At 42.9% G+C, this 13,626-nt stretch overlaps 2 protein-coding genes across 5 annotated transcripts in view; both read right to left on the reverse strand.

Annotated features, from left to right (window-relative positions):
• The window catches only part of LOC308127801 (dystrophin-like), a 22,047-nt gene extending 16,155 nt beyond the window's left edge, over nt 1-5,892 (reverse strand). Inside the window, exon 1 of one of the 4 annotated variants that reach the window (XM_080493130.1) lies at nt 5,691-5,876. In XM_080493130.1, coding sequence (XP_080349256.1) covers nt 5,691-5,710 — 20 coding nt within the window. In that variant the 5' untranslated portion in view covers nt 5,711-5,876. Of the gene's footprint in view, nt 1-5,690 lie in introns of all 4 variants that reach the window. The other 3 variants (XM_080493129.1, XM_080493127.1, XM_080493128.1) reach the window with 3 other exon arrangements.
• Nucleotides 5,893-10,573: 4,681 nt separating this feature from the next.
• LOC308127802 (dystrophin-like) overlaps nt 10,574-13,626 on the reverse strand; it is a gene marked incomplete at its 3' end in the record, with an annotated part of 105,190 nt that continues 102,137 nt past the window's right edge. Inside the window, exons 64-65 of the mRNA XM_080493131.1 lie at nt 12,301-12,364; nt 10,574-10,638 (exon numbers count right to left, since the gene is read on the reverse strand). Coding sequence (XP_080349257.1) covers nt 10,574-10,638; nt 12,301-12,364 — 129 coding nt within the window. The remainder of the gene's footprint in view (nt 10,639-12,300; nt 12,365-13,626) is intronic.

The raw sequence follows: 13,626 nt of genomic DNA on the forward strand, positions 1-13,626 counted from the left end.
GAGGGGGAGAGAGAGAGAGGCAGTGCTGTGTCATTCTCTACTGAACAATCACAGCAACAACCATGTTTAAAGGATTTTGACTTCCCGTCAAAGACCTTAAAGCCCGTCGTCGTGCGTCAGTGCCACATTGTCTGAAGGTTTTGCACTAATTAGCTTCACTGTGATCTTGGGGTGCACCAGTCGGGATCGGACACAAACCGAGACGATGCAACACAATTCTGTTATCGTCTGCAGCACCAGAATGAAAACCAACTCTTCATCCCATCCTCTCACAATGAAGCAGCCGCTACAGAAGCGGGAGTCACTTCTAGCATATTTAAAGGCCACGAGTCTTTAAAGACAAGGCTGCTTTAAGTTTTTGGCGCACTGTTCCAAATGTGACAAACCCCACGAGGTGGGAATGGGAGCAGCACAGGAACCCAAACACTCCAGAAACACTCCGGCATCGCCGCAGCTGCATTTATTTAAAAATGACCCACAAACGTGATGCGACCTCATTTAAGATAACCCCAGCACTTTTAGCAGCTTCATCCTTTTTCTTGTGGTTTTTAGCTCGTTGAGCCATTTTACATAAAAATCTTCAGCACCGTTTCTTGAGATTTGAGCCATTTTATCTCTCGTCCTCTCAGAGAAACTGTACATATTCCGGGCCTTTAGGGGGCGCTGTGACTCTCACCAAATACACCAAAAATGCAGAAGAAGACCCGGAGACCATAGACACAGAGAAGACTCCTGCTCCTCCTCGTTCTCGAGAAATCCACCCTATCACCTTATTGAACCGGGTGGCATCAGTAGCTTCTGCAGCGCCACCTGGAGCTTGTAGTCCGCCATTGTTGTTGTTATGTGATGTCATGTGATGACGTTTCCCCACAGATGTGCGTCTTTGTCCGTCCACACCTTACAGCCGAGCCGGCGTTTTAAAATGTCCATATCTGGAACCCGTGTTTTATAACAAACAAACAAAGAAAAAACAGTTTTCTGGATCCTAAAACGCGGCGCCGTGTGGCCGATCGGCCAAAACCAATGCGTCCTCATGTGGACAGGACCTAAGTCATCATACAAAAGAACTACCACTTCAGGATTTTAGCAGGTGAGACGAAGGTGAAACCACATAAAAAAACCCTCTGCTGGTGACGAGGCTCCAGCAGGAATAGAGTCCCTTTGTGTGTTGTGGTGTGAAGCAGCTGTTTTCTTCGGCGTGTAAAGTGTAAAAAGGAGGCCCACAGTTTGGGACGGAGGCGTGCTGAGCGTTCCTCCACAGCACACAAAGCTTCTTTCTGCTCCGCAGCTCCGGCCCGAGGCCGCCCGGCTTATTGAAAACACACGTGTTGAGTTGTTGGCGCTCACCTGTCGTTAACCTTTGTGTGAACAGCACAAAACAAATAATAATCCACTGGAGGGTTTTTTCTCCTCCTCCTCCTCCTCCTCCTCCTCCTCCTCCTCGCTGCTCCGACACGCCACATAATGAGGACAGACGTCGCCTGGTGAAGAGACACTTCAAAATCCTCAAAGCTGCTGAAGCCCACAAACTGTCCACATGTAGAAACATTTAATGAAAACTACGTCAACATATAGAATCTGAAACCTGTGAAGCAGATTTGATCAGTTAATTATGGTGACGGTCTGGGTGGGATTTCAGTTTCTCTGGATAAAACAGTGAACGACCAGCGCCAGCGGCCACAGCGGCCATCGCTCCCGACAATTCAAATCCAAATGTTGGAGTGTTGCCATGTCAGACTGATGAGCAGAAGAGAAAATGTGAAAGAAAACTGCACGCCTGTTTAATTAACGTAGAAATCCGCGTTCTTCACCAACAGCAGGCGGACGCTGAGAAAAGACGGGGCTCATGTGTCGTTGAGCTTTGGGGGTTTTGTTTCCAGCTCAAGAGATCAATAAAACATCGCATTATATTTCACTTCTGACTTGACGCTTTTTTTCACCCATTTGTCCACAAATCTCGAAGTTACACTTCCAACCAGATGTCAGCGTCAGATTGATGAAGAAAGAAGACAAAAGCGGCGCCATAAATCAGGCGACGCCCGCAGGAACCGAACCTGCTTCTTTTTGTGTCTTCTGAAAGCAGACACCACCTTCCTAAAAAAACTGCAGCCCTGGGACAAACGCAGAGTGTTGATAATACGTCGTAAAGTGTCAAAAGATGAAAAAGAGGGAGTCTGCTGCCTTGCTCGAGGGCGAGCAGACATAAGCTGATGACAGAGGAGGTTTAATCTCAAAAGATCCTCATTTTAACAAATGAAAACTTCGCAGGTTCGCGAACAAAGTTTCAATAACGCTGCTTAAAGGCGCGTTTTTTATTTTCATGTTTCTAATCAACGGCGGACTGACTGGTGATTGGTCGGTTTTTCTCATGAGCGTGAAAAAAAAATGTCGCAAAAAAAATGTCTGTGTGTGTATCCTCTGAAACGCAAACAAAAAAAACCTCCACAAAGAGTAAAAGCAAAGTACTTTTAACATTAAATACTACATTTAAGGATTATCGTTGCAGAAAAAAGATAGCATTTGCTGCGTGCTACCTCTCACTGCACGTGGCACACTAACATGTCTCATGGCGCGAGTTTAAATCCGTTTACCCCTCTACCAATACATCTGTGTTTTTCTCAAATCATTGTTTATGCCAGCACGTCACATAGCAATTTAAAGAGGGCGGGTTTTTAATTCTGCAATGTAAGTACAATCATTTTCCAGAAACATGATGCTAATCTTAGGCGCCGCGCAGAACGACGCGTGTACGTGAACGGTGGAAATGGCGGAGGGCGTCGCGCTCGACTGTGAACAAATGAGCTGAATCTAAAGGCAGCAATGAGGTCTCTTGATTCCGAGAAGAAAAAGAGCGTTTTAATGACGCCCACACATGTGCCGGCGCACAATGCTGAATATTGCTGAATGGCCGGCTGCGACGCCGACAGATCCCACTTTTAAATAATAGATCTGCACCGAGACACGGGTGTCACTTCTCGCCGCAGTCAATTACAGCTCTTCAATGAATGATTAAAGGCCATTTGTGAGCTCGTCCACGTCTAGAGCCGACTGTCAGCGAGCGCGAAACCCGGCAGCGGCCTTCAGGGACGAGCCAACGCTGATAGAATCATTTTAATGGATGAATAACGGAAGCTTTCAGTCGTTTGTCTGCTGGAGTCGGCATCACTTCCTCCCTTGGAACCAATAAAAACTAAGCTGAGAGCGTCAAACGGATAAAGGAGCTCAAACGGCTGAAACGGTTTGAAAACAGCCAAATTAACTAGAAGTGGTACAACGAAAAAAATACTAAAATTAGCAAACAAAGATTAAACAACTGGAACAGGTGGAAAAAAAAAATCGCTACAATAAAATCTTTTAAAATGGTTAAAAAACGGCTTGAATGGCGGAAAAAACCCCAAATATTGTTAAAACAAGAAAAAACAAATAGTTAAGATGGTTATAATCGCTAAAACTGGTTAGCTTGCTCAGTCTAAAAACCATTTCAGCTGCTTTTCCCATAAAAAAACTAGACAATCAATAAAGTGACATGATGACAGTCGTCCTCGATTAGATTATCTCACAACGATTTGTAGTGAAATTTAACGTCACGGGTCACAATCGTAGGCTAAGTTGTTCATTTTAGCACGGCGAAGAAAATGGGAGAACGTACGGACCGCCGTGTTTCAGCGCTTTGTTTCCCGCCTGGACGTAAAGTAGGACTCCCTGGGAGAGAGAAAGAAAAGAGACTTTCCAGGCGCTCGGCTCGAGGAGGCTGAATAAATGTGAGTGATTACATCCCTCACTTTATTATCACTTCTAAATCTAATTCGGTGTTATCTGCTCACCCCGAGAGGAGACCGAACGCTTCATCAGTTCAACACCACCCAGAAAATATCATTCCACATCTTTTACGATTCAACCGGAGGCCTGCGAGGAAGATGAATGTGATTAACAAGTATTAAAGAGGAAAAAGAAAAAACCCTCCTGCTCAGGTTCTTTAGCTCCGCTTTATTGTCGGCTTTTAAAATGCTAATCCACACTAATGCTACTTTTAGCGTCCTCAGGAAAAGTTCCCAATTCCAAGTGGGAAAAAAAACAAATACCCGTATGATGTGAAGCGGGAAGTTCTGGAGGAGCATCGCAGCTCCAGAAAAAAACTATATTCATTTTGATCAGATCGCTAGGGACACAAAACAGCAATACTTGCTTTAGTGTCGAAGGTAAAATACAATATCCTGACTATAACATCTTAATTACAACGTTCCCACTTCTTAAATCTTAAACCTGAACAACGTCAAGCTGGGAAGTTTCTGAGAAGGTAGTGACAAACAAGCTGAGGCTGTCATTCTTTATGCGTCTTTGCAAAATAAAGTTTCTTAATGATGAATTCTGTAAAGAGACATTATGGGAATAATAGTGAAGATAAGGACTTTATTAGTCAGTCAGAAACAACAAAGCACAACGTAGGAGATTGATTTTCATCGAGTCACACGATTTTAGGTTCCTACTGGAAACACGGTTTACGTTCATATGTGAACTCTGCTCAGGTTTCCCAGATCGGAGAGCAACTGGAACCCTCCCGGCGGGCGTTCCCGGTCTGATCGGTGCTTGTTCCCGCATGCAGACCCAGAGTCGTAATTACCGAAGAGACACTGACTTAGGAGCGATGCCAACCTGAGACGTACAAAGCTTTGGTGTGGGAAAGACACACACACACACACACACACACACACACACACACACACACACACACACACACACACACACACACACACACACACACACACACACACACACACACACACACACACACACACACACACACACACACACACACACACACACACACACACACACACACACAGGATCATGCCTGAGCACGTCAGCAGTGATCCAGTAGAATCAGTGTGGCTTCTTTATCCATCAGCTGTGTTTTAGGAGGGCGTGCGCGCGTACCGGTGCCAAACACCCGCATCCTCCCGTGTTAAAGTTTGCACAGAGCCGCGGGCTCCGGACCACCGCAGCCCCCCTCCAGGACCGGGGCAGAGCCGACCGTGTTTGCGCCTCCAGGAGTGTGAAGGAATGCAACACTGCCTCCTTTTTTCCCACCCTTCTTTTTGTCATGTAAAACGCACAGACTTGCGCGCACGCACGGGCGCGCGCGTAAATAAACACGGATCCCCTGTCGGGGGTAAATTCACAGAAGCACCGTGCGTCCCTTCTCTTTATTCCAACATGGCAGCAGCTCGCCGCAGGAATTATCCTCATTCAGGAGCAAGCTCCATCCGCCGGAGAGTCAGCGGGTCGGCGGAGGGTCGCTCCCCGCACTCCTCGCTTCATCTCCCGGCTGTAACCACAACCGACGCCCGGTGCCAAGACGGAGGCGATGTGGAGGAAAAAACCCCTCCAACCCCTCCATCAGCAGGAGAAGGTTTCAGTGGGATCCCCTGCTGCAGACGTCCTGCAGCCTTTGCTGGGCAGATTTTTTACATTTTGCACCGCAGATTTGCGCATTTTCTGCAGATGTGTGTGTGTGAATGTGTGTGTGTGTGTTGGGGGATCTATTTACCCCAGCCCACCGCCTCTGTGTGTGAGAACAGGTTTACTGCATTACAATTACCATCCCCATGATTTTCCCAGCCCTACCCCCCCCACCCCCCCACAAGCAGCCCTTCCTCCCCGGCCCTCGGCGCTCAGCCCCCGGCACTCACTTCCGAAGCTGCTCCCGCATCGCCGGCCGATCGCACCGCTCCGAGACCGGTGGAGATGAACCGATTCCCGGGTAGAAGTGAGGCGCCCCCCCCCTCTTCCTCCGCGGTCCGAGATCACCGTGCGGAGTGAGTGTGCGTGCGTGCGTGTGTGCGTGCGGCTCTGTGCAAGCGGCTTGGTGGGCTGCAGAGGCTGAGTGGACACCGAGACGCGAGGTCAAGCACGCGCGGCGCAGCGCGCACTACTTCCACTTGTTATTTCAAAATAAAAGCCGAACGCACGAGCCCTTAGATTGACGCCACATCACCTATAATGCTTAGAAAGAACATGCAAAGGCAGTCTTAACGATATTTAGGTCATTAATAAGTAGTAAACTCCACATTTCGCATTCTGGAGTTAAAAACTACTAAATAAGAATTCTATCTCTTTTTACAAACAGGGAAGACTCCATCTTATGAGTCACTAAAGCCCGTTTACAGGACATCATTGTATTGTTTGTGCATGTCCATTTCCATGGAGATGGCAGAACCGCTGGAAACTATGTAGTTTGCTTGCCAAGAAATGAAGTATTATTGTTTGTTGTTTTTGTAATGAAACCACACAATGTGCCATAAACATTAGCAATGGGAGTAACAATAATGCACAGGTTTTATATCAAGCTTTTCTGGACACTCAAAGATGCTTTACATTGCATTATTCATCAATCACTCCATACTCGATGGTGGTAAACTACGTATGCAGGCACAGCTGCCTTGTGGCACACTGACGGAAGCAAGGCTGCCAATCTGCGCCATCGGCCCCTCTGACCACCACCAACTACTCACTCAGTTTGGGGTTCAGTGCCCAAGTATACTTCACCATGTAGGTCAGCAGAGATGGGAATCGAACCTTCAAGAGACGACTGCTCTACCAACTGAGCCATGCCACCCCGAGTACATGGACATTTGTATGGACAGATGGCCAAGTTGGATTGTTATTGCAGTGACTGTCAAAATAAAACTACCAAGTTCGAGGAGAACACGGACTGGGAGTCATGACACTCTGGACGCCGCTGTCTTCTCGGTTTGTGCAAAAGAACTATTTACTATGGCCGTGGTGTGCACGTTCAGTAGCAGTGTTTCAGAAAACATGCATTTTCCTTTGTTTCCACGGCAACAGAGTTGAAGCGATTTGAAATAGTTCGACTTTGGGTGCCGTTTTCAAAAACTTGTGTTTTCAGTGGATCCAAACACCATTGTCATGTAAACAGACAGAAAGAAGGACTTAAAGACTGTACACTATATATTTATAGTTATTTCAATTCAATAAATTATCATTTATTTTAGTTTAGTATTTACATTTATAGATTTTATTCTTCTTCTTCTTATTGATATTATTATTATCATTATTATTATTATTATTATATAATGCAGTCATTATATTTATATTTAGTAAAATTTTACTTCAGCACCAAAGGTATAAGAGTCTGTAAAATATGAATGCGGCAGATGTCATATTAGGAATGTTTTATCCATTTTAATTTTGAAAAGTTTCAAGTTGCTAAAACATTAATGTTTTTATGTCTGCTCTGATATTATCAAAATTCATTTTGTTAAAGAAAAACAGGATGAGAGCAGGCCTTTATTATGAAAGCACCGGGGGTTTGAATGAAAATCAGAAAAGAGGTGTGAGTTTATTTGGAGTTAATAATGTGGTGGATTAAATTAGATTAAAAATAAGAAACATTTCCAATCAGTGGGATTAAATCTGAGAGAGCAAGATTTGTAGGATTTTCTTTAAAGGCTGCAGAGGAACTGAGGCTTTATTTTGAAATGATCTGAGGCTTTCAGCTCTGAGGCGGAGTCTGCTTGCCTCCCCCCAACCCCCCCCCCCCCCCCCCAAAAAATCCCTGTTTCTGAGAGCAGAGACATCCAGGAGGCTTTTCAGCTCCCAGAGCAGAGAGGAGACGGAGAGAGAGAACGGAGGAGGACGGAGAGGAGGAAGACATAAGAGAAAAAAATAGGGGGTGGGGGGGTTCTGCTTTCAAAGCCTGGGAAATGTTCTGATGGTGCAGCACAGATTCATTCAGCTCGCAGTGCTTTTATTTTGAAAGTCGTGCTGCAGAATGTACTTCAGCCTTGAAGTCGAAGTTTTATTTTCCATTGGGCGAAGGATTCCCACCCTGAAGGATTTAAAATATCTACAACTCCTGACATCCTGAGAAACTGCACTGCCCTGCACCCTGAACACTACTAGTACATGTTCAGGGATTTCTTAATGCTACTTTCATAATATTTCAATAATAAACAGGCAATATGTGTTTACCGGTATTTAATATTATTAGCTCAAAAATGTTCTAACATTATTGGCAAATTATTATTTGTTATTGGCTTTAAAATATAGTCCAAATCATTACAACATAGGTCATTATATTTAAAATGGTCAAAAATATTAAGTTATTACCTTCAAAACAATGGACAGAATGGACAGAATTATTATGTTGCTGGTTGTTACACCCAAACACTCGAGTCTTCAGACTTACATGTGGAGGAAATACTCGAGTAAATGTGAAATGGTAACACGGTGTGTGTGTGTGTGTGTGTGTGTGTGTGTGTGAGCTGCCACTCACAGTGCAGAGGTCATCAGGTCAGGTCCAGCACTGTCTCTGTGTGTGAGAGGAGAGTGTGTGTCACTGTTTCTCAGGTGTGTTTACACTCGCGACCTCCTCCAAACACACTCCACACAGCGTGGTGAGTCAGCATAGTTCACACAGTTTACACACACACACACACACACACACACACACACACACACACACACACACACACACACACACACACACACACACACACACACACACACACACACACACACACACACACACACACACACACACACACACACACACACACACACACACACACACACACACACACACACACACACACACAGCGTCTGGTTGCTGATTAGCCGTCACTCTGAGTTAGGAATGCGTGTCGAGCGGTTAAAGTGTGAACCACCGACGGCGATTAGTTAAAGGCGCAGGTACCAAACCACTCACAGCCCAAAAGCTCAAAAATGTTGGTTTACAAGACGTGTGCAACGCTTTAAAGGGATCCTTGATGCTTTCAACCCTCTGAGCCTGTAAAGCCACTGAAGTTACTTGCTGTTCACAGCTGTTCTAGAGATATCAGCTACTGCTGCTGGACGCTGAAGCGAGTGCACAAGAGAGAATATGTGTAGTAAATTCATGTCATGACAGAATGATCACGGCTGCAGCACAGCAAGTTTTATTGCTATAAGTTACATTTTTCTTCTCGCCGAGTTAGAACTCGCTCCTTTTCCCACTTTTCCTCCAACTCGATATGTCTGTTGTGTTACTCTATGCTGTGTTTGCATCGCAATCTCCTCGTAGCTCCAGAGGTCATCAAATATCCATTAAATGGATGCAATTGTACAATGAGCGGTCCCCTCCTGCTCAGCTCATTGAGATTCCTTGGCTGTACCGACTCAGCACCCCCGGGCGCCCCCCCGCAGAGCCCAGCCACAACTTGTAAGACTGTGCTTACGAGCGCGAGAACACACTCCACCTCCCAAACTTCTGCTGTCTGCTGATGAGCAGTAAACAGTCTCCCAGCGTTCAGCCGAGCGCGACCAGGGACTCCGCTGCTCCACAAGCAGCTTTCGAGGCATAATGAAGGAAATAAATCCTTTTCTTTTTTTTCTTTTTTTTTTTTTTTAATCAGCCAACACCTGACTTACAGAACAATAGCTGACTGGAGAAAGTCTGATCCAAGTTCAGTCGGGAACTTTTAGCACTTTTAAGGTAAGAAATGCTTTAAAATGTTTGATAAAACCACGCGACAGCTTTACTTTCACAAATCTCGTATGCTACATGTTAAAATGACTTCAAATTAATGCCACTTTTGGCCATTGGGCGACAGTGTTAACTCGCTGAAGTGTATAACCACCAACTTGTCTGATGCCACCCGGTGGTACAAAATGGTATTGCACCAGCTGAAAGAACGAAGACAAATCAAACTTCTTACGACTGCTACTTGAACTGTGAAAAAATGTGACGAATTTATGTCAATTTAAGAAAATAAAAACTGGAAAAATTTGGACAAGATTGAGAAATAAATGATATATGGAAATAATTATTAAATGTAACTTGATAAACACAAGAGCCATGCTGAGAAAGAACCTGTACCTTATGGAAACCCATGATCTTCACTCATGGCAACATAAAAGTAATGAAAACAAATGAAAAGAATCTAAAAAAAAAAGCTGTAGTGAAGTGCAGCTTTATATAAAAGGACTAACCCGCTGACGTCGGACGAACGTACTTCCTAAACAACCATTAATGTGCAATGAGCGTTTGGCGGTGTAACCACCAGAGGGCGTCGCTGTGAAGTAACACACTGACCACATACGAAGAAGAAAAGGTATTCAGGAGAAAAAGAACGGCGATGGCTGAAGTTCGCGTTAAGGCAGCAGGTGGTGGTCTCCGTTCATACAGGTTGGTTGTGGGATTTGTAGACAAAGAGAAAATCTAGAATAAGAGCAGATTTTTAACCTTTAATCCCATTTTAATCTTGCAGAAGGAGTTGAGATCGACCAAGACTGATGAAACATTTGCAAATTGAATGATAAACCAGGGTTTCTGGCACCTCTTCAATAGATATTCATGTATAAACTGGATTAAATCGAAAGACTTTGTCTCACATTTAGTAGTACGGCGTCCATTTTTCCTTCTCCCGTAATGTGTCGTATTCTATATGTCCTTCAGTGCTTGTGTATTGGTCCTATATGACTGAATTGTGGTTTTCACACATGTTAGAGGCGCAAAGCGGCTTCACTCATGGTGTTAGAGTGAAAGTGAGCAGTTATGATCACTGGCCACGGCTTACTTGATGTAGTAGGGCACGTTGTTCGGCGAGATGCCTTGCTCAAAGGGTCTCTCCACAGATCCTGTAAAAAAAGAAAAACCCCAGCAGAACAGAGTTCATCACCAGAAAATCTACACACATCTCAGTGCAGGATCCTCGCGGGGCTCCGGAAACACGCACGCAGCACTTAGTGCACCGCAAAGCTTCCCTCTAATATACACCATAATGACAAAACAGCAGAAAAAACAAGAAATATGGTTAATTATCTCACTTATTATGCCCACAAGAGTTGGCACGCTGGCCATTAAACGCAGGCTGTGCTTTCTGGGAATTGTCAGCACGGCTGGAAATGCGTCTCCGGCCAATCAGACGGCCGGGCCGGAGCGACACGCTGCCTAAGCGTTATTGTGCCTCGCGGGGGAAATTTGCAGCATTTAAAAAAGAAAAGAAAAAAGAACAGCAGCGAGATATGAAAAGTGAAAGTCACAGCATCATCAATATCTGCAGCTCCGTTGGCCGGGATAACGACGCTAATATTTGATGGTTTTGGAAGCTTTTGCAAACAAAATGTTCAATATCTTCAACGCTGTTGTGTTAGTACAAGCTTCTATATCATGTTTGAGGGGTTTAAGGTTTAAAAGAGTTGAATAAAAAGTAAACGTCACATGCATTCAAATTTATCATCTGAATATTTTTCTCTATTTTGCATTTTTTTTTTTTAAACCAAACTACTTTTATTGATGCCACAGGCAGGATTTTAAAAGTGAACATTGAGGGGATCAGGGGGATGCCTTTTCCTAGCATCATTTATTAGTTTTAGTTGAATTTTTTGTTAAAAAACAAAACAAAAAACAAAACATGAACCAAATGTATTCTCTTGTATTAAAATAAAAAACAATTATTTAAGGGTAATTTTTTTAAATTAAATTATACACATTATTTTGCTACAACAAAACACTATTTAATCATAATAAAATGTTAAAATGTAGAATTACTGTCTATTATCCATTAAATGCCTCTAACTAGCATGACAGGGGTTTTGCATTAATCTCTAATTTCTAAATGATATTTTATATTTTGAAAAACAGTCTGACATTAATCCAGAAAAATTATGTTTATGAGTATTCAAACAACTAAATAAAGGAAAAATATGGAAAACGCGGTACTTGTTGGAAAGTTTGCAAATACATTTTTATGTAAAAAAAAGGGTCAGAATTCATGTTTTCGGGATTTTTTTATGACGTTTATAAGAAAGTTCTTTTTTTAATGTTCTTGTAGCACTTTGAGATTTTTCAATGAAAAGTGTGTTAGAAATAAATTGTATTGTTATTATCAATAATTGAATTGTGTAGCTTGACTAAACAGCACTGCCATCTAGTGGTAGAGGTAGGAGACGCGCTCAGATTTTTCACTATTTCCGTTCCATTAAACGATGTAAAATGCAATGAAAGTAAAAGAGGCAGGTCTCGGTGTTGTGATAGCAGAGAAATGACATTGTGGTGTGTGTGTTGCATCAGTAGAAATCTGTTTTGTTGGCCCGGATTACATCAGGTGTTTTATTGCCAGAGTCATACTGGAATTCAGTAATAAAGATGAAAAAAATAAAAATAAATCAAGTTGCAGAGACGGATCGATACGGCGCAGACTCGATGAGTCATAGTCTCACTGTGTGTGTGTGTGTGTGTGTGTGTGTGTGTGTGTGTGTGTGTGTGTGTGTGTGTGTGTGTGTGTGTGATGGACTCACCGTGCATCAGGACAAAGTCCCGGTGAGCGTCTGTCAGCTGCTTGAGGTGCTCCTCAATGGAAACCTGAAAACACAACAAAGCAAATCAATTGTGACGTCCGACAGCGAAAGAGGTTGTGACCAACACGTAGTCTGCAGGAAAAACCTCCATCATGGCCGTGGCGTCCCCCAAAACACTCAGAACCTGGAGTACTTATATCACTGAAAGTTTTTTAATCTGTTTTGTTGCTAAAAAGCAAACAATACTAAAAGGTTGTGCTTATCTACATGTATTGTCTTACAATATATTTTAGTTTTAGTTACTAGAGTAAAATTCTGCACAAGTATCTGAAAATATAACTATATTTACAGTATACTTATAGTGTAATTAGTTGTGTACTTGTAATCTATTACTCCCTCTCTTGGTTTGAAACTTCATGGCAAGAAAAGTGAATTATTTATTCCCAATAAAGCCACTAAGTTACTTCTTTTAACAGGAAATCCAGATTTTCTCTACATTTGTTGACAATGTAACTTAAGAAAAATACTCTGAATGTGGATATTTTATGTTTTTATGATTCAAATACATTGCAGTTAAGAAATAACTCATACTTTAAATACTTTGTGGGAAGAAGAGTCTTCACTTGATATTGAGTGGGATTTAAGTAAAATACGAGTAGTTGTAGTTGAGTACACATTGAATAACTGCCTCTTCGTAGTAATGTGAGTAATGTTAGTATTTGAAATCTATTTCATTGACGCTGAAAAGTTTCTTCTTTTACAGAAAATCCATGATTTGTACATTTGTTCTTTAAGAAATGTGATTTAAATGTAGATATTTTCTAAAGCTATTCTACTGATAGTTTGAGTATCTTTTAAAAGGAGTACTCTGTACTCTTACTTTTACAATGAAAGCTATGAAACAGTGGAAGTAGTGGATGTAATCCTTTGACACTGGGAATTTGGTGCGTTTGAGGTATAAATCCTTTCATAAAGTCTTCATATCTCATAAATTACAGGAGCCAGATGACTGATATTTTTGCACACTACTTGTTGAGTACGGCGACATTTTTGATTTAATGAAAATAAAACCAACATGCAGAGACAGGTGGAGGTTTGTGAAATCTGATCCGACATGGAGTGAATTTTCTTTGAAGATGATTCACGAGGATGGGAAAGAAAAAAACATGGGAGGAGCCGGAGACCAGGGGGGTGCACGTTTCCATGGAAACGTCCAACAGAAATGCTGCTGTTATTTCATCTGCTGGCCTCCCACTACTTTTATTTGTGGACTTTATGATAAGATCATTTCTTGCTCTTAATCTTTTCTCATGATTTTCTTTCAGA

This window comes from Lipophrys pholis (genome assembly GCF_963383615.2).
Source record: "Lipophrys pholis genome assembly, chromosome: 23".
Classification (NCBI taxonomy): domain Eukaryota; kingdom Metazoa; phylum Chordata; class Actinopteri; order Blenniiformes; family Blenniidae; genus Lipophrys; species Lipophrys pholis.